Here is a 20,968-nt window from a genome sequence, read left to right on the forward strand (position 1 = left end):
GTGCATTTTTTAATTCATTAGGATTGATTCCCACAATACAGACGAATTTGTTATCACATTGATACTCAATAAATACTTGAATTGGGTTACATAAAATGAGAAGCACGGCCTTATATGTGGCACTGATTAAGAATGTTCTTCATCAGTTCTTCACACTCAAAATACTGTCAATGCCCCCTAGTACCGTTTCAGGCAATACTGTCAACGCACCCCTGGTACCTGTACAAGCAATAATGTCAATGTTCCCTAGTACTGGTTCAGGCAATACTGTCAACGCACCCCTGGTACCGGTCCACGCAATACTGTCAATGTTCCCTAATACTGGTTCAGGCAATACTGTCAACGCACCCCTGGTACCGGTACAAGCAATACTGTCAATGTTTCCTAGTACTGGTTCAGGCAATACTGTCAACGCACCCCTGGTACCGGTACACGCAATACTGTCAATGTTCCCTAGTACCGTTTCAGGCAATACTGTCAACGCACCCCTGGTACCTGTACACGCAATACTGTCAATGTTCCCTAGTACCGTTTCAGGCAATACTGTCAACGCACCCCTGGTACCGGTACACGCAATACTGTCAATGTTTCCTATTACTGGTTCAGGCAATACTGTCAACGCACCCTGGTACCTGTACACGCAATACTGTCAATGTTCCCTAGTACTGGTTCAGGCAATACTGTCAACGCATCCCTGGTACCGGTACACGCAATAATGTCAATGTTCCCTAGTACTGGTTCAGGCAATACTGTCAACGCATCCCTGGTACCGGTACACGCAATACTGTTTATGTTCCCTATTACTGGTTCAGGCAATACTGTCAACGCACCCCTGGTACCTGTACACGCAATAATGTCAATGTTCCCTAGTACTGGTTCAGGCAATACTGTCAACGCATCCCTGGTACCGGTACACGCAATACTGTTAATGTTTCCTATTACTGGTTCAGGCAATACTGTCAACGCACCCCTGGTACTGGTACACGCAATAATGTCAATGTTCCCTAGTACTGGTTCAGACAATACTGTCAACGCACCCCTGGTACCTGTACATGCAATAATGTCAATGTTCCCTAGTACCGTTTCAGGCAATACTGTCAACGCACCCCTGGTACCGGTACACGCAATAATGTCAATGTTCCCTAGTACTGGTTCAGGCAATACTGTCAACGCACCCCTGGTACCGGTACACGCAATAATGTCAATGTTCCCTAGTACTGGTTCAGGCAATACTGTCAACGCACCCCTGGTACTGGTACACGCAATAATGTCAATGTTCCCTAGTACTGGTTCAGGCAATACTGTCAACGCACCCCTGGTACCGGTACACGCAATAATGTCAATGTTCCCTAGTACTGGTTCAGGCATGACTGTCAACGCATCCCTGGTACCTGTACACGCAATACTGTCAATGCCCCCTAGTACCGTTTCAGGCAATACTGTCAACGCACCCCTGGTACCTGTACACGCAATACTGTCAATGTTCCCTATTACTTGTTCAGGTAATACTTTCAACAATCCCCGATACCGGCTCACCGCACTCCTTAGTACCAGCTCACGCAATACTGTCAATGCCCACTAGTACCGGCTGAGGCAATATTATCAACACTCCCTAATACCGGTTCAGGCAATACTGTCAACACTCTCTAATCCGGCTCACGCAATACTGTCAATGCCCCCTAGTACCATTTCACGCAAAACTGCTAGGGCCCCCTAAGTACCGGTACACACAATGCTTTCAACACTCCCTAGTACCGGCTCACGCAATACTGTCAATGCCCCCTGGTACCAGTTCACGCAATACTGCTAGCGCCCTCCCCCAGTACCAGCAACGCAATACTGTCGATGCCCCTTAGTGCCAGTTCACACAATAACTGCCAGCGACCCCACCGTACCAGTTCACACTAATTCGTCAGCGCCCTCCAGTACTGGTTCAGGCAACACTGTCACCCTCCCCAGTATCGGAACACGCATTACTGTCAATGCCCCTAAGTGCCAGTTCGTGCAATACTGCTAGAGCTACCCCCCCCCCCCCAGTACCAGTTCACGCTTATCCGTCAGCGCCCTCCAGAACTGGTTCAGGCAATACTGTCAACCCTTCTCAGTATCGGTACACGCATTACTGCCAATGCCCCTTAGTGCCAGTTCAGGCAATACTGCCGATAACCCTTAGTGCCAGTTCACACAATACTGTCAATGCCCCTTAGTGCAAGTTCACGCAATACTGTCAATACACCTTACTGTCAGGTCACGCAATACTGTCCATGCCCCTAAGTGCTAGTTCACGCAATACTGCTAGCGCACCCAGTACCAGTTCACGCTTTCTGTCAGCCCCCTCCAGGACTGGTTCAGGCAATTCTGTCAAACGCTCACTAGTATCGGTTTACGCACTACTGTCATTGCCCCTTAGTGCCAGTTCACGCACTACTGTCAATGCCCCTTAGTGACAGTTCACGCACTACTGTCAGTGCCCGTTCACGCAATACTTTCAATGCCCCTTAGTGCAAATTCAAGCAATACTGTCAATACCCCTTACTACCAGTCCACGTAATACTGTCAATGCCCCTTAGTGCCAGTTCACGCAATACTGCCAATGCCCCTTAGTGCCAGTTCACGCACTACTATCAATGCCCCTTAGTGCCAGTTTACACAATACTGTCAATGCCCCTTAGTGCCAGTTCACGCACTACTGTCAATGCCCATTAGTGCCAGTTCACGCAATACTGTCAATGCTCCTTAGTGCCAGTTCACGCACTACTGTCAATGCCCCTTAGTTCCAGGTCACGCAATACTGTCAATGCCCCTTAGTTCCAGTTCACACAATACTGTCAATGCTCCTTAGTGCCAGTTCACGCAATACTATCAATGTCCCTTAGTGCCAATTCACACAATACTGCCAAAACCCTCACAATTCTGTTAACGCATCCTTGTTCCGCTTAAATGGTCCTGAAGGAAAACAATATTTTAGCACTTTTGAACCAGGGAATACAACTAATTATTTTGTCAAGAGTAGAAAATAAGCAGTGGTATGTGGTATTTCCTGCGATAAATGATTTATAATACAAGTATTTAGTCTATTTTCGAATCTGCTTATCAACAAAGCATTCAGATATTGCTGCAAAGTTCGACAGCGCAGCAGTTAATCTGGTTGATTTACGATGCGAGGAAAGTGAAACGTACGATTTGTTGTCTGGAAAATATTTCATAGCTTGCTGGTAAATTATCCCTTGATTTCGCATTTAGCAGTATAACTTTACCTGTACAACGAATAGGGACTGTTCTTCTTTGACTCTTTTAAGACTTGTTATATTGAAAATCAATCATTACAGACGTCGTGGGCTGAAAGATAATGACTGTGCCGGGGTCCTCAGCGGAATAACCAGCCACAATGTGCGACATTTCTTAGAAATTGCTGGACTTAAGCGACGAAAAGGTACAGGTTCCAAGACATTATCGATCATATATTTCATTTCTTGGTGTTTCTCTTTATAGAATCACAACTGCAAGTTATTTCTCCGGATAATTATAAGTTTAATGATGAAAATCAATCTTTGGTGTATAAAATGACACAGTGCAATGGAATTAAAGTCAGTTTTTGATGGCGTTTGAATTGATGTAAGGTTTCCGTAAAGGATGGATAAAGCAACTTGTGTCTACTGAAGAAATACCTCAACGTCTGATTGAAGTAAGTAATGAATCTCTTCAGACAGTCGTCAACGTATGTAACGCAATTACACAATCATCTGACAATGATATAATGCGAAAGAAAGTAAATAATAAAAAAATACAGTATGAATATTTTGCCGATGACTTTTTATATCATTAATATGTATGCCGACAATTTATTGCTATAAAAATGATTCTTATGAAACAGGTAACAATGGACCGATTGTTCTGTTTTTCAGCTGTACTTCATTTTTATTTATATACTAGTTTTAACAAGGAACATATTTAACATCACCCGAGTATGGTAGGTCAAACTCAGTAATTCATTCCGCTTTCATTATTACGCAGAACTGGGTAACGTCAGTGATGTTGAGATTAAGCACTTGACGATTGTTGCATTACGATGGCCAATTAAGACTAGATGTGGCTTATATCACCGCCGATTAAAGTCAGAATTGCACAATTACATCCTGGAACAGGGTTTTTTCAAAGAACATTTTATACACGCAAAGGATAATAATAGTAGTCTCCCTTTCATTGATATTGCTTACTGACAGTGTAATGACCACAACACGCAGCAAAGAAATAGCAATCACCAACACACTTAAAAGATGCACTCTTACTCCGAAATTAGATTTATCACAATTAAAAATATTGTTTTAAATTTCAAACAAAGGTCAATAAATGTCCAAAACAATGGTTCTTATGAAGGATACCGAGTTAATTTGAAAGAAATGAGCATGAAACACGGTATGTTTGCCTTATGAGACTAGAGTAAATCACTGTAAATCTTTTAGCATTCACCAAGCATTTAATATTTTTGCGCTTTCTGCTATTACATATACGATTACAATATTGTTATTAAAAATTAATGTTTTCCATACATACATTATTAAGTAGGTAGTTAAAGGTTTTCCAGTCAAAATTTATGTTTGTTATGTATTTGTATGTATTGATTTTGAATATGTGTGTCATTTTAAACAATATTTGAATTTTATAACTAGCAGTTTAACAAAATATATTTCAAACGACTAAGGCTTATTGTTAATAACCTAATAACAAGAATACTGTTCAATAACCGAAAGAGTACAACATATCTTTATTGATCCTGAATTAAATCCAAATTATATGTTGAATACACTAAATGAGAATTATAGAAGCCCTGCAACACTTTCAGATTATGCAACTGACACAAAGGTTGAAATGTAATTCTCACACACTACTTTAGTTAAATCCAAGATTTTAGAAATATTCTAGTGTTGGTGAAACTTTAATAGATACTTTCATTCCAACAACTCAAGGTTAGACATGCCCCCCGCCACCCTATATACCAAAAAAGAATGTTCCAGAATATACCACAAACATGCTGAGGAACTTTCTGTCACATTCTAAAATAATTTTGTTTATTGTAAAAACTCTATACACTTATTAACTCGAAAACTAGAGATTAGCCCTAACAAATACTGAAAACTACATTCTAAAAATATCAGAGGTGGGGGGATTAAGTTTACTTTAATGAACCGGTTTTAAAGGTTACCTTATGTTGTTTGTGTAGTTTTGTGCTGTTGTTCCATGTTTCTTGTTTGTGATTTTTTTGTTTACCCTGTGCCTTTAAACTTTTGGCTACTGAGCTCTTTTTTGTAGTTTTTCATATGAATAATAGACCCAAAACATGATGACATTTATGCTACACTTAGAAATGATGATTGTAATCGGGTTGCTTTTATGTGAATATCAGCTAGCTATGCTGTAAAAATTCTAACAAAAACGCCCCATAAATAATTAGTTTTACCGTGTTGCAAGACTTTTACTAACAATCTCATGTTCTTTTGGAAGCCGATTGATTAAATAGCCAGTTGTAAAATATTATTGTGTGCATATTATCTTACTATATTAATTACGATTACCTACATAAACATTAACTTGTTTGTTTCTGTTTCAGCCATAGGATGCGCCAGGTGTTTACAACTACAAGAATATAAACAAGTTTGGAAATACTGATATCACTCATATGAGTCAAGTTTGGAGAAATACGTAGTACATTCATCAAGGTACAGCTGAACTGTACACGTGTATCCTAACCTACGTAATATGCTCAAATACAATTAAGAAAGCCTGTCCAATATATAAAGACATTCCTTTTATGAGTCCGTTGAGAGACATATAAATACAATGGTCTTGACCATTATGGTCAAAAGTGCGAACAAGATGTCATTAGTTATAACATTTATAATGAATAAGTGCAGTACATTGTAAAGAACTTAATTAGCCATATTCGTATTATTTCTTCTTGGGCATATGCGTGTTCATTCAGGGTTTGTGATTAATAATCAGGCACAATGTTACAAGACACATTGGATAAATGTCACTGCATATTCAACTTATGACAGATTTCAGATTTAATATCTTTTTATAGTATTTCGTATTCCGTGTCCAACAATTCATCGTAAAATGACAGATTTAATCTGTAAAACGGACGCGACACGCCTCCAATATTTAGAGAAATGTAACAGTAGAAGCATCAGCAGTAATCAATCGTGCCTAGAGAAGTCTACAGCTGTCGCGGGAGAAGTAGCAACAACTCCGCGTCAACTCGTGCATTCGCCCTCCGGCCATCGAGCGCGCGCGTACTCACTCCATGCCAGCCATAACGCCTTCAGGGAGAGGGCGAAAGATCACCATAACAGGACTAGGCGTAAAAGTATCGGCTCCAGTGGAGCTAGCGAAACACACACATTAGAAAGCTACCTTAGTGTGCCATTGGAACAGGTTGACTTGGATAAATATTTTACATCTGGAATGGAAACGCATGGCAGTAACAGCGATGATAGCGGAAGTGATGACAATCCACGTATTCGGCGGGCTAGGTCGTTCCGAGAGCGTCCGGAAAAGACCAGTGGAGAATTACGTCGCGTTCGGTCATTCAAAACGACGTCCAAGGGTTTAGTCAATCGTGGTGATTCGTTCAAATCGCGCAAAACAACGGAATATGCTGGATGTAAAATTAAAACTGACGAACCAGTGATAATAAAACCTGAGCAGAAGACAATCAGCAGTTACGTCATACCTAAGCTTGTGATGACACAGTCTGACGACCAACAGCGTTTTTTCCGGGTGTTAATGCTTGGGTCAGCAGGAGTTGGGAAATCGTCCATTATTGACCAATTCATGACGTCCGAGTTTCTAGGAAGCGGCAGTTTTAGTATATGTAAGTAACCAAGTAGGTGGGTTATTTCAGTATTTTCTCTGAGTGAATTTAAGGTTTATATTGGATTATCTTGAAAGATTGTCACAGTTTATATATGATATCGGATTTTTCTGAATCATCATTAAATATGAGGTAAAAATATTTAACTATTTATTTAAGTATCTGCACTATTTCTGCATACAAACACTTCCAGTAAATATAAGGCATATGGCACGAAGTTTTCCAATAAAAACTCATTAAATAATCTGTCATAAACTATAAATTAATGTCGAAACCTGTCAAAAGCGTCGGCGTTGTTTGTATATTATTATTTGTTCAGCTAAGTCCGAATGCCAATTTAAATGTATCATAACAGATTTATCGGTAGTCTGATCGTTTTAAATAAATGACGGAATACTGTAAATAATTAAAATATGGCATTGGCTCCCTTAGGCTTAAAGCAGGAAAAAATGAGATTTTTATCAGTGTTTCAGATCTTCCCATTAGCCATTAGCTGTTAAAATGACACCTCTCTGTGAGACACTACGTCGATCAGGCTTTCAAGCTGACCTTGTTCAGTTCACCAGCATCACACACTAACTATATCACATTATTGGAAAACTAATGTTCAAATAAGGCATACGCCATCATTTTGCTTAACTTTCAATACAGGTGCTGTTTATGGCTGGAGGTCTTACATCACTGATCATTCTATCATTATTACAAAAGTTACTAGTGATACAGGTTGGAATTTCATTATACGTAATGATTGCTTCAATAATGACTACGCGAATAGACTAGATTAAGGTACTGATGTATAAAAGCATTGCGTACAAAAACACAATATTATGATAATAATAAGTTTCTATTCACATGTTTGCAGCATAGAAAAAGACAGTTACACATGTAAAAAAACTTCAATCTCTATACCATATTTTGGTTTTTGATATGTAAGCAGTTTCTTCTTTAAACAAAATGTAAATCAATATATGATTGTTCTACTGAATGAGGTTTTCAAAGGGAGATAAACAACTGAATATGCTATTATTGATGTTGACATATTGAGGCTCTGAAATATGTCCCCCTGGGAATAAATAATTCATGGTACCTCTACGACTGCAACCTTTCTCGAGTATATTGTTTTATTTTGCGTAGTAATACTGCTGCAATAGTATTGAAATATGAAAACTCGTGTTCAAAAATGATGAACACGACACTAGTGAAATGGCACATAATGGACATTCATGACATTGTGGCACACAGCAACTCGACATGGTAACTAACTTAAACAGCACCCACAATGAGCGTATCTAACTAACACCTGGTTTGAGAACAAAACCGTTTTGTAATATGATAAAGAGTGTTGAGTTTGTGTGAGACAAAACCAGCTTGATTTATATCGCTTCCGTTAGAAATAATGTAATGGTTTTGTTCTCTTGTCTATCCGAATTAATGAATTATAAATAGATACCAGCATCAACATTGCACAACCCAGCGGAATACCTTCGGCTCTTTATATTATTAACAACCGGTAAACACTATGTCAGATACAGATGATGCGTAATATTTAGTTTTGCAGGAAAACATATCTCCACGACTGTGATGTTACTTCGAATAGGTTAGAAAAAAAAAGTAATTGCACTTGTTCTCCCTGTTTGCTTGAAACATTTTGCTACTGAGCTTGTTTCTGTAGTTTTTCATATAAATATTGATGGTAGAATAATGCTTTTCATTAATATTATGAAACAAAGACATCATTTACATTCAGAGCAAAAAAATGCAAATAAACAAAAAACAATTTTTAAGAATACTTAGAATGTTATATGCGTCAAGACCAGTACAGAAAACATACTGTGATCTAGTTAAGTTACACTGATGAAGACCTTAATCTCCACTAAACTTAATGTGGATTTATACCTTACTTCACTTTACATCTACCATGATATGCATACCACTAAGGGATACGTCTTGTAAAGTTGCTTGGTTTTATAATACAATAACAACTACAAATCCAGTTGGAACAATTAACCCCGACTAGTGGCCAAACCATATAGATTTTTAAAATCAAATTACAGATTAATATTTTAAACCATTTCATTTCGGTAAAGCAGTTTCAATACATTTTTTAGGGTTTTCTGTGGTAATAATACGTGATAATCGACAAAGAATTTATATTTGCTAAACGAACACAAAACTATTCAGGATAGAATTGAGGTGGAAGCATGGCAGCTTATACAATTATCTCTTTCCTAAAAAACAGCTAGTTAGTCTATGATACAAATATGTTAACTACAAGTGTTGTTTGATATGAGTCTGTATCTTAAATGTTCAGACTACATAAAGCTTAACTAGCACTACTTCACAGTAGTGTAGCTTAGACGCGTTTTATAGGCAATTTACGATGTATAACGAACGTTTATTTGCAGCTTTGGTAAAGGAAAGTGCAAGCTTCTCCAAATCAAATATACATTGCGCTACGACTTGCTGTCTTTTCGGATTTTTCTATAGATCTAACATGTAAGGAATTCCATACATCTTGAGTTTAAACTATTTTAGTGCCATTTCTAAAACCCGGTATCTTATACTTATGTGTCTATTGTATCTGCCTTACTTGTCGCGGATCACGGAGTCATTACAAATAAGTCAACTGTGTATTCCTTGGTGTATTCTACCGAGCTTACATCAGAAGTTCTTATTGTATTAACAACACACACTCATCGGTTAATTATTTGATATCCGGGCTTGATTCTTAATTAATATGGTATATTTGAAACCATTTAAGCTTGTATCCTATTTTATTCGTAATGATACAATATGTATGCTTTAGCAGATTGTACAGGAAAACATGGTATTCGAAAGCACAAACAAAACATTAAATGTATATACACAACATATATATATATATATATATATATATATATATATATATATATATATATATATATATATATATATATTGCTCTTTTTGTCGACATCCCCAGCGCCGTCTTTACTGTTAATAGTAACAATTCTTTTGATCCCGAAGGGCAAGAAAAACACTGAAGATACAGTTTGGTGCGAATCGTTACGGCCGCCAGAGGTTGTTAACATAAACTAAGTATTGGATTAATAGTAAACGAGTTACTGAATATACACTGTGGTCATTTGCGAATTGAACCAAAATAAATCAGCCATGCAATTAAAGCAAATGAACACTGTTTGTTATAGAACATGAAATATGTATAGAAACATCGAACATAACAAAACACCATTGCATATGTATCAGTCGGATTTAATCGCAAAATGTTTTGTTATTTTTCTATAAGTGTTTTCTCAAGATTTAGTCACAGGGGTTTGTAGCTGATGGTGGAAGTTTTTTTTATTAACATAAACATAATTTACGAATATGAAATATATTTAGAACATGATTCAATCTTCATTTCGGTGGATATCTGGTTTTCTCTCTTAATTGCTTTATTTCGTCTGTCGGCTGTCAAGAGTTTCTCATGTTTACAAATTATAAATTAGATTTTTTCCATTATCTGCTTTTATAGTATGTGATTATTAAAGACATTCTTATATAACAATGTTATAACAAAATCATGCATATGGGAACATGTATTCTTGAAGGAATATTTTTTGAAAGCAAAAACTACATCTCAAGTATGAAAACAGCAGTCTTAGTTCGTAAAGAGCAGAGAAATGCGCAACGCTGTCGAGGACCTCCTGATCCCTGCTCAAGGGGTATTATATTTTTAAGAGGCATTAGGATCTATTCAATTATCCCAAAGAACAAGAAAAAAAAAAATGTAGCGTAGACGAAGTTCAGGGGGGGGGGGCGCCTTTGCAGCTGATACACATCACATTGCCATCAGTACAGAAACGCTTATTCAATCTGGTAGGTAGATCTTTCAAAACCGAGAATGAAACTTAATTGATTAATTTTTACGGTTCAAAATTGTATATTTCTAACGCAAGTAAACTGTTGCTGTCGCGTGTCCTTCAAAGCTGGTAAGCCTTAAACATGTTAACAAACGATATTTTTAATAAGTTTATGGATTTTTTTTCGTCTTGTATGTCTCTTGTTGATTGTACGTTTTGCTTTGATTTTTTGTCCGTGTGCCATTTGACAAGACGGATGTGGAATTTTGCTTACGCTTTTAATCAATTTATAAATATCTTCTTCGTTATTATCACAATAATTTTCAATGTTTCAAGTGTTTAAATTTCAATAAACGATGTCACACATTGTTAAAAGCTTAAACATTAACAAAAAAAGCACACCATAACTAGGCCCTGTTTAAACCGTAGCTCGTTTAAAAGACTAGAAATGAACTTTACAGCCCTCTGATGAATTGTCATTTTAACTGGTCAATCGGAATATTGAATTGCAACCGGGAGTCATTTTTAAGTCATAAATGTTTTTCTATGATTAGTCAGATACGAAGGTCATGGAAAATGGAATATGAATGTGTCTTTCCTTAACTAGCTCACGTTCCCGTGGAAGAAACGGTTTCACATTATTTTTTTATCTGCAACTAAATGCAAAGCAGACAATTATTTTCTAAAAGCATCACATAAATGAATTTGAGTTGTGTAAGAAACTTATAAAAAAATTGCGACTTGAGATAACAAATGCATTATCATAGCCATCATTAGAATGCAATTAACGTTTCCACGAGGAAAGTACTAATGTTTATGCAAATTCTCTCAGAGGAATACGTGGAATCTGAAAAATATATATCTGTAGATATATGTAAAAAAATGCTTTGTTTAAGAATAGGATATTGAGCATTGTGCAGTATTATGTTCTTCAATCGAAATTGCTCAAACAGTTGTAAAACAAATATTTGGAAAACCATATTTGCATTCCTGTCTTATCATCCCTCCCCCCTCTGATGTAGTATACATTTCAATCGTTGATATCTGCTTCTATTAACCGAACAATATCGTTTAAGCCTAAAGGGGATGTTAATAATTGACTGCTGTAACTGCTGTTGTGAGAACCGATTTAATTGTCATTACCTTTTAATACAAACGAGGCTGCAAAACTATCTTAAATTGTGAACTATATGCAACACCTGTGGTTACTAACTTTTTATGGCAAGCAATGGCATTCCAAAAATGATTTAAACAGGTAGAATATTCAAGTTTCGTAATCTCACAATCTCATGAAAACATTTAACAGTATGTGTAAAGTGATAATGTTATTAAAACTATAGTCATCAATGAAATATAAATTTACTTGAATATTTCATTGTGAATAATGATTAAAAACGGTATACAATCATGGGTTCGAAATAAAAGCGCCGATCTACAGTTCGAGGATTTATTACGTTGACTCGACACAAACTTTATCATCTTTTACACCGCTCGCAGCATTAGCTATAAACTCGTAAATTGTATAACAAGTTCTCACAAGTCATTTTACTACATTCGCTGCCACCATCCAAGATATCGATCAAATAGAGCTTAAATATTGCAACATAAAGAATTATGCACTGTTTACAGTTAGCTTAAGACGCTCATTACCATAGGTTCTTGAATAATCCAACAATCAATCTCTACAGACATTGCAGAGAAGAAATGTAAACATTACAGCTACTTCATTAAGAAGCTTATATTGATAACCCCATTAAAGTTACACTTCAGAAACATCTGTGCATATTTCTAACGATCTAATACCCTAACGTAAACAAAATCTCTACTTTGGAAAATAACTAGCAAGTTTGTCAACAATATAAACAAAATGTTTCACAAAATGCAATGCAATTATAAGTTAAGATAAGGTATAATTAATTGTTTGCTGTCCCCCAATATGCCCCCAATATGCCCATTTTGACATTGTTATTTTTACGTTGCTATCATGAGTCAAGGTAACAAAAACACTTTAATATGTACTTGTGTATTTTTACACAAGGCTTTACATTCGAAGATACAACTTAATGCTTTCACACATATATACAAAATATTGAGACTTAACAGCTGTTTGCTTCATACAGCCTAACCTGTTAAACTACGCCATTGGATCACTAACTTTAATTTATCTATAAAAAGATCAATGACTGTACTCAAGCTATACCAATCTTTATCAATATGAACTGCATGTTTAGAAGTCTGTTTTGATAGCGCAGCAGGTGTAAATGATCACAGATAAAATGTTTTGCAATAACCATTTGTTCCGCACTGTTTCTGCAATATCTTTCCTCGAGTGTTTTATTGATTATGATACATAGGCAGAGAACAATTGGGTTGTTTGTAATAAAATCGAGGTCAAACCATTTCCTGCAGCAGACGAACAAGTTAAACGAATAGTAATGATTCGAACACACTTGCAAAACAATGTTCTACAGCAATATTAACAAGTCGGCTAAAGTCAGTTTCTGACTAAAGATTAATCATTCAGTTTCTATACAATGCAATTCTTGTTTAGTTAATGGTCATTCCTGTTTTGTATTTCCAGTACATGTTACCGTCCAAATTTGACAATCTTCAAAATATAGAGCGGGCGTACCACGGTTGTTTGGTGATCGTTGATTTAAAATTAATGAACAAAAATGTGAAAAACCGCGATTGACATTGGCCCTCATTAAAAATGCACCAGGTATATGCTACCTTTTACTGCTGGCACTAGTTTGACAAGAAAGCCTTGGTGGGAGCATGGACTGACTGAAATATACCTTATCAACGTATTATATGGGTCATTTGTCAAATCGATCAACCCAAAATTTATAAACATTTTTTTTTAAATCCCTCGATTGTCATCGGCCCAAAAATGCAAACACCAAGTTGAGATACAGTTTAAACAGCACGAGATGGCTTTACATAATAAGTCGATTAACGTACCCCAAACAATTTAACTAGGCCTTGTTGTTTAAATAACGTCTGTCTAACATATGGTCCCCTTAACCAAAAAAATGTCCTTCAATCTGAAACTGTAATGAAGTGTTTGTTCTGTGACAAATGTGTTGATGCCTACAAACCAAGACCAGAGGGGAACGTCTTAAGACTCAACATTAATTTACGAGAATAATTGACACTGGAATGCCTCAAGTGAATGTCGAAATACTTAGATCTAACATAATAAGTGTTATTACGAAAATATTCTACGAATAAGACTTCGCCTCAATATGTACTCGTACAAATATTGGCTGTCGATTGAACCAATTGTTGCGGGAATGTTTCTTATTGATGTGTTTTTTCCTCTAAACACCCTTATGATGACAGGATAAGGGTTTCCCAATTAACCATTAAATAGTCCTTCATATTCTATAAAATGATGTCAAAGCCTTCAAAAACTTCGGCTTAAATGTGTGGTGCTGTTTTTTAAGTTTTATTGTGTCAACAAAGTCCAAAAGACATATACAGTAAGTCAGAGTAAAACTCCTGAATTAGACAATGAAAACTTGTTGTCGTCCTCAAGAAGTTTCAATATATCGCAGTATTAAGTAAAACATGAACTTACCTGAACATCCTACCCCTGTTATCATACCTGAACATCCTACCCCTGTTATCGTTCTATCATAAAGTCATCTGGCTATTAACAAAACAGGTTGCAATTTTATTAATGTATGATAACATGAGAATGCTATTTTTCGAATAATGACCACGGGTACAAACTTAATGAAATAATGACGTAAAATTGTATCGCGTACAAAAACACATGCTATAATAAAGATAATACGTTTCTATTTCATATGAGTGTCTTTAAAAAAGAGATAAACAATAAACTGTTGAAAACGCGGTTGAGGTTGACATATTGAGGTACTCATGGAGATAATTAATGCATCGTATAGTAGACCTGCAACCTTTCTTATTCGCAGAAATACTGCTGTAATAGTATTGATATATGAAGGTCCGTGCTCCATATATAATAAAAACGACAATAATGAAACAAATTCTACGTTGCATAATCCATTACTACATGGCATCCTAAACAACATCCACAAATAATATATGTAACCGACAACTGTTTTGAGAACAAACCATTTTGTAACAGGATAAAGCCTGTTATGATGAACACAAAAAGAGATTGATTTATTATGCATCTGTTAAAAAAATATGTAAAGGTTTTTATCTGAAGTTTTTAACAATATATAAACAGCAGGACACTTGAAACAACATATGAAACACCCTGGGCTCTATATTATTAAAAACCTGTAAAACCGAACTTTTTATACACGTATATGGTAGAATATATTTGGCTAGATTAAATGATACACGCATGACTGACAACACCACTAAGGAGTTTTTCCTGTATATTGTGATAACGAGTTTACGACATTGCCAGTGATCCCGAAGGGCAGGAAATATATTGTAGATACAGCTAAGTGCAAATTGTTACGGCAGCCACATAACCTGCGGTAATTTTAAAATTGAATCTATATTGAAAAAGATACTGTATATACACCGAACCTAAGCAGATTGAACTAAAAACATCATCTATGCAATTTGTCGAAGTTATAAGAGATGCAACATATACATTAAATGCGTATTTTATCAAGTCGAAACACTGTGCCCATGTTTCAGCAAATCTATTATTGCAATAATTGTTTTTGTAATTCTTTGGAGGTATTTTCACAGGAATTAGTCACAGATGTTTGAAACTAATTGTGTGAAAGTTTTTTCCTGACATGAACACTCTTCACTCGCTTGCTTTCAATCAATTTTAAACAGGCTTCAATTTTCATTTCATGGCTGTTCTGTTTTCTCTCTTAATTGCTCTAGTTCGTCTTTCAGCTGTCAAGAATGTCTTATGCATTTAAAATTTAAAATTGAATGTTCTTTGCCCTATTATCTCGAGATGCTTTGTTAGTAATGTAGACATCTAATAAGCCAATGTTCTAGCAAAGATAATGCATAGTGGAAATACATTTTGGAAAGAATATTCTTTGAAATCAAAAACTACAACCATAGTATGAAAACAGTGTCTAGATTGATTGATAATGTTCATTGACAGCATTGAAATACGCAAAGTCATCAACGACCCCTAGCACCGGTAACAGTATTACATTTCCAAGAATCATTAAGGCTTATTTACTCATCCCTAAAAATCAGAAAAGAAATCCATACAATATAGGCAAAGAATGTGGCGACCCTTTAGAGCCACCACACAGCAATTAACTTAATCTAGGAAGAACCATCGAAACAAAGAATAACGCTCATTGATTTTGCATAAAATTATGGAATAGTGTGAACTTTTAAGGAAAGTGTACATTTGTGCGCTTGTCGTTCTAAAGTGGTTAGCTTAACGTATTGAAAAAAAAAATTGCAGAATATGTTATCTCGCTTACCAATAGGAAATTAGCCCTTCTTAAAAACTCTGTTTTTGCACCCCTACCATGCTAGATGAGTCACGCGCTGTGACGCAATCATCTTGTATTCCTTTTATAATACATTTTATGTAAGCATATCTCAGATATTTCAGTGGAGTAGTTCCATAAACATAAACTACATAGCTTCCAAACAAAACAAACTTTTTTTAAAGACGTTGTATTGAATGAACATCAAAGCAAATGCATTGCTTATGTCATTTTTTCATAAAATCCGGTAAATCGGCAAGCCTCGTAACCTGGCGACGCAGATGCCCTGAGGTTGGATTTTTCTATCCGGATCGGAAAGACATGAGAGATATTAATAATCGTATTATCTGTCTCTATTGTTGTTTTGGCTTTAACCTATGGTATTTATTCTATTCAAGAAGATGGAAATGCGATTTTGATATCCGGAAAAACATTATCACATCAAAGTCGACAACTTACTATCTTTGGAATCACTATAACTTACAAACTTAAATACGAATTCTTTAGAACTCACATCTTTGAGCATGATACAGCCTAATTGGTTAAATAGAGGCATTGGATTACTTACATTGTTTCAACGCAAATAAGATTATGTTTTTTTGTCATTATTTAGTTTACATTAATTTCATGTATAAATGTATATAGTTGAAATAAAACACACATTCAAACGTGCACAATTACTGACATTGATTATACAATGAACTGCCAATGGATTCTTAATTTACACACATATATATGAAACTTAAGCCTTCACAGCGTTGTGTGTGATGCAGTTCAACTTGTTGGCGTCATTGGATCACTAACATTGCTTCAACGTAAATGAGATCAATGACTGTACTCTAGCAAAATCGATTGTTATCAATGCTAAGGAGACTGCACTGATAGCGCATTAGGTGTAAGCGATCACAGATAATATGTATGCAATAACCATTTGTTTCGCACTGTTTCTGCAACAATGTGTCATCAAGCTGTTCATTGAATATGATACAAAAGCAGAGCACAAATGTGTTATTTGTAATAAAGCCGCTTTCATTCAATGCCTGCATCAGAAGAACACGTTTTATACAGCGATAGTAATGATTTGCGCATACTTTATAACCAATTCTTTACAGCAAATCATTTCAAATCAATTCGTACTACAGCAACAGAAACAGTGATTGTACAATTTAATGGTTGTCAGTTTTACGTGTCATCTCTGTAACGCATTCCATGTTGAGTCTCAGAGTTTAAATAGTCGATAAACTTACCCACAGCTTCATTAACATGGCATTGTTATTTAACTGATATCTCGCCTACATATAGTTCAAGAACTGTTTTCCTTTAATCTGAAATTGTTATGAAGTGTTTGTTCTGTGACATAGGTGTTGTTGCCTCAATACAAGTTTCAGAGGATAAACGTCTTAAGTGACAAAAGTAATTTACGAGAATAATTGGCACTGAAGCGCCTTAAGTAACTGTCAATAAATATGCACAAACGAGAATAAGTTATACATATTAGTTCGAATAAGTTATGCGGACCACTGTATGGATTGGTGTGTTTTTCCTATTGCCACTGACATGTTAGTGTATATGTAGGATTTCATTAATTCCCCTAACATCCCTTTCCGAATATTAGTGAAATGTGATAATATGCCATGTACTGTTATATGGTATATTCCGGCTCAAGTATGCACACGTTTACATTTGGTTAAATGATTTCTATACGAGTTCGAATTCAGTGTAATCACCAGTAAGATCACCTGTCGCTTAAAAGAGCTCATCAACGTAATAATTCCGGCCAGATTGAAAGACGAACGGACGGGCACTTTATATAACATTCACAACGTGATATTTATTCTCAACCTTCCATCTATGTTTCAACCAAGTCTGATGAGAAGCGGATAATAACTTATTATTAGAGGCGTTATGAAGCATTAATTTAACCCCATGTATTTATATTTCAGCCCAGTCGGAGGACGAACGGGCGGTTACCCTGCAGGTTGACGGGGAGGAATCAACACTCGAATTCCTCCAGTCTGAGGATTTTCAGGTAGTAACATCAAGTTCATTCTTATGCAGGTAGTTTGATTTATCAATTTCATCTTTAAAAGGAATGTTTGAAATCGAAAACAAAAATGAAACATATCGCGGTCAAGTAAGACATGGCGATCGTTGAGTTTGCACAAGTGTAAACTGTGTTTTCATTGAGTTGAACAGCCATATAAATAATTGTTATTATTCGTTGAAACAGCTGTATTGAAATGACCGGAAATATCCCTTTTTGTTCTCGAAATTCTCGAAATTGGCTTGACGTCGCCAAACTATACAGCAGGCGTTTTGGACCCGAATCATATTATGTCATTAGCTACTTGCCTTACCACTATATTATTTATTGCACTCGCAAACATACTGAATATGGTCATGCATCGTTTGATTTGTTTACAACAGGAAAACATGGAGAACCTGTCCCTTGACGCCTTCCTGGTAGTGTATTCTATTACGGACCGGAGCAGTTTTGACCTGGCGGTCGAGGTCCTCAAACAATTGCGGGAGGAGGTTGGAGCTTATAAGGCCATTATCCTTGTCGGGAACAAGTCCGATCTCGTCAGAAAACGAACCCTTTCCGCCGACGGTAGGCAGGCATATGCAATATATTCCGAATAGACGAAGCAAAATCAAATACATTTAATTTAATAAATATCGAAAACAAACACATTATTATACAGAATACTTTACGAAAAAGTAAATACTATTCGTAGATGCATTTTGAAGTATTGAAAATACAAGCTTGAAATTATTCAGTTTTTAATTTTGTTACTTGCGCATTTCAGCAAGGTCACATTTTCAATAATTTTCAACAAAAGTCCATGACTTCAAGTCTGAAATGAAGACTTATATGTTTTTAAGCAGTTTATTCATATTACACAAGAAGTTCATTGATTTGTTGTACTTTGCTGGCTATCTTGTTTGCAAATAGAGGTCGATGTTCTCATAACGTTACAAATTGGGGTAGAATGTAGACATTATGCACACATCATGTGTAGATATATGTCTTGTTCGGGTTCAGAAAAGGTCATTCAACGGCTGTATCCTATTTTCTCTTTGGACAACGACCGTGTTTAATTTGCAAATGCCACTTATATCTTTTTAATTGCTGCGACTCTAACCATGAAAAGCATGATTTTTTAGGTAAGCTACGGCAACCACAAACTTATTTAATGAGACGAGAATTGAGGGTAACGAAACTGTTGTATGAAATGTTGTAAATGAAAACAAGATATAGCGTACGGTATAAGTGATTAGTGCTGTAATTTATCATAACGGATGTAATATCAAGTTTACGCCAGTTATTATTGTAACGGTTCCGGTATGGGAAATAATGTGTAGGCGAAAACAACGATAACACTTAAATCATTATTAATATTTTTATAAATACAGTTAAACACAGCCTTAAACTATGATACAGATAAAAGGAAAACCAGTCATTCCGTTGTACCTTATACACACACATAAACAGAACGGACAATTCTAATTGTATAATATGTCGTTTCGAGGGCATAGTGAACATTTACAACACTAGACATGTTCTCATTAGGACAAAACTGATATATTTGTAAATAAGGACCAATACCTGGCTTTTACTGATGCGTTTCAGTTTGATTCTCATGTGATGATAGCTTTCATTGTAAATTAATCGTAATCGGGGACCGAGTAGTTCACAAAAGGGGTCAACGTTTTGAAGACTCGGAAAAATACCCCCTTTTAGGGTTCTAACATCGAAACCCTTTCATGAGATGAGAGAGCAATTTGTTATTGGTAAGCACGTGATCAACTCAATAGCAATACTATTTTTCTTTGTTAATATTTTCAGAAGGACGGGCTGCCGCCGACGGTTACGACTGCAAATATATAGAGACGTCGGCAGCTCTGAACCATCGAGTGGATGAGCTGCTCGTCGGCATTCACAAACAAATCATGCTGAAATTCCAGTCCGTCTCAAGCGAAGATCAAAACAATCATGTGGCCAAGCTAAAAACGAGGAAAAGTTCCTTTAAAAAGACAAAACGTTTCCTTGAGAAAATATTCCTCGGCTCTTCCGGAAAGGACAAAAAGACAGAAAACCTTTACGTTGATTGACACTTGATGCCTCTGATATGTGCTATTGTTAGAACGATGAACATTTAATACTGATGGGACCATTAATGGATTTATCACAATTCGTGTCTCCCATTATTTTGATTGCGTCTGACGTGTTGTTGAATTTGAACAATCGGATATATAAGCGCAGGACATTGTGGGTCCTTTTATTCAATAAATAGGTCACCTTTAAAGGTTTTGCTATCTTATATACATCGATGTTTATTAATGATGACGTATTTCTAGAAGTATTTGAATTTGGATGTGCGTCAGTCATCAGTTAGGTGTTAACACTATATTGCATTGATGAAATAGCAATAAGAATAACATGCCTACATGGTGTTAGTTGTAGTATTTGATGATACCACTTTTTGTTTGAATGTGTGATTTTTAATTATAAATAATAAATAACTATATCAAATAAATACAAATAGCTTCAGTATTCAATTTTAGCCTATCTATGCCAGTCTTATGAGAATGTCCATGAATCAGCAAAATGACTTTATTTGTTGCAGCGTGAACTGTAGGCGTAAGTTATGATGGTATCGGAAAGGAATATCACGAAACATGTGAACACAATTTGCAGGTTAATATACTGGTGTGAAAACGATAAATTTATTATGGAAACACATATAAAAAATGATCTTCTAAAAGGCTGTAAAGGACACAAATTCCAGCTCATGAACACAATGACTCGTGAACGAAATAACTGGATTTT

At 36.0% G+C, this 20,968-nt stretch overlaps 2 protein-coding genes across 3 annotated transcripts; one reads left to right on the forward strand and one right to left on the reverse strand.

Annotated features, from left to right (window-relative positions):
* Nucleotides 1–615: 615 nt before the first annotated feature.
* On the reverse strand, nucleotides 616–1,368 carry LOC128244469 (uncharacterized). Its single transcript, XM_052962471.1, has one exon. It carries the CDS (start codon nucleotides 1,366–1,368, stop codon nucleotides 616–618), a length of 753 nt encoding a protein of 250 aa, XP_052818431.1.
* Nucleotides 1,369–3,248: 1,880 nt separating this feature from the next.
* LOC128242289 (uncharacterized) lies at nucleotides 3,249–20,689 on the forward strand. Of its 2 annotated transcripts, none has more exons than XM_052959380.1 (5): nucleotides 3,249–3,685; nucleotides 5,609–6,874; nucleotides 18,078–18,163; nucleotides 18,562–18,745; nucleotides 19,985–20,689. In XM_052959380.1, exons 2-5 carry the CDS (start codon nucleotides 6,118–6,120, stop codon nucleotides 20,248–20,250), a joined length of 1,293 nt encoding a protein of 430 aa, XP_052815340.1. In that variant the 5' UTR covers nucleotides 3,249–3,685; nucleotides 5,609–6,117; the 3' UTR covers nucleotides 20,251–20,689. The 2 variants fall into 2 exon arrangements, with proteins under 2 accessions (XP_052815340.1, XP_052815341.1); XM_052959381.1 differs by having other exon boundaries at nucleotides 3,249–3,433.
* The last annotated feature ends 279 nt before the right edge of the window (nucleotides 20,690–20,968 follow it).

This window comes from Mya arenaria, chromosome 8, assembly GCF_026914265.1.
Source record: "Mya arenaria isolate MELC-2E11 chromosome 8, ASM2691426v1".
Lineage (NCBI taxonomy): Eukaryota > Metazoa > Mollusca > Bivalvia > Myida > Myidae > Mya > Mya arenaria.

Coding starts and splice junctions, on each gene's coding strand:
- LOC128242289 (XM_052959380.1), top strand. CDS start 6,118: ATGACAGATTTAATCTGTAAAACGGACGCGACACGCCTCCAATATTTA. Junction 6,875..18,077: donor AAGCGGCAGTTTTAGTATAT/GTAAGTAACCAA, acceptor TTTATATTTCAG/CCCAGTCGGAGGACGAACGG. Junction 18,164..18,561: donor TCCAGTCTGAGGATTTTCAG/GTAGTAACATCA, acceptor TGTTTACAACAG/GAAAACATGGAGAACCTGTC.
- LOC128244469 (XM_052962471.1), bottom strand. CDS start 1,368: ATGCCTGAACCAGTACTAGGGAACATTGACATTATTGCGTGTACCGGT.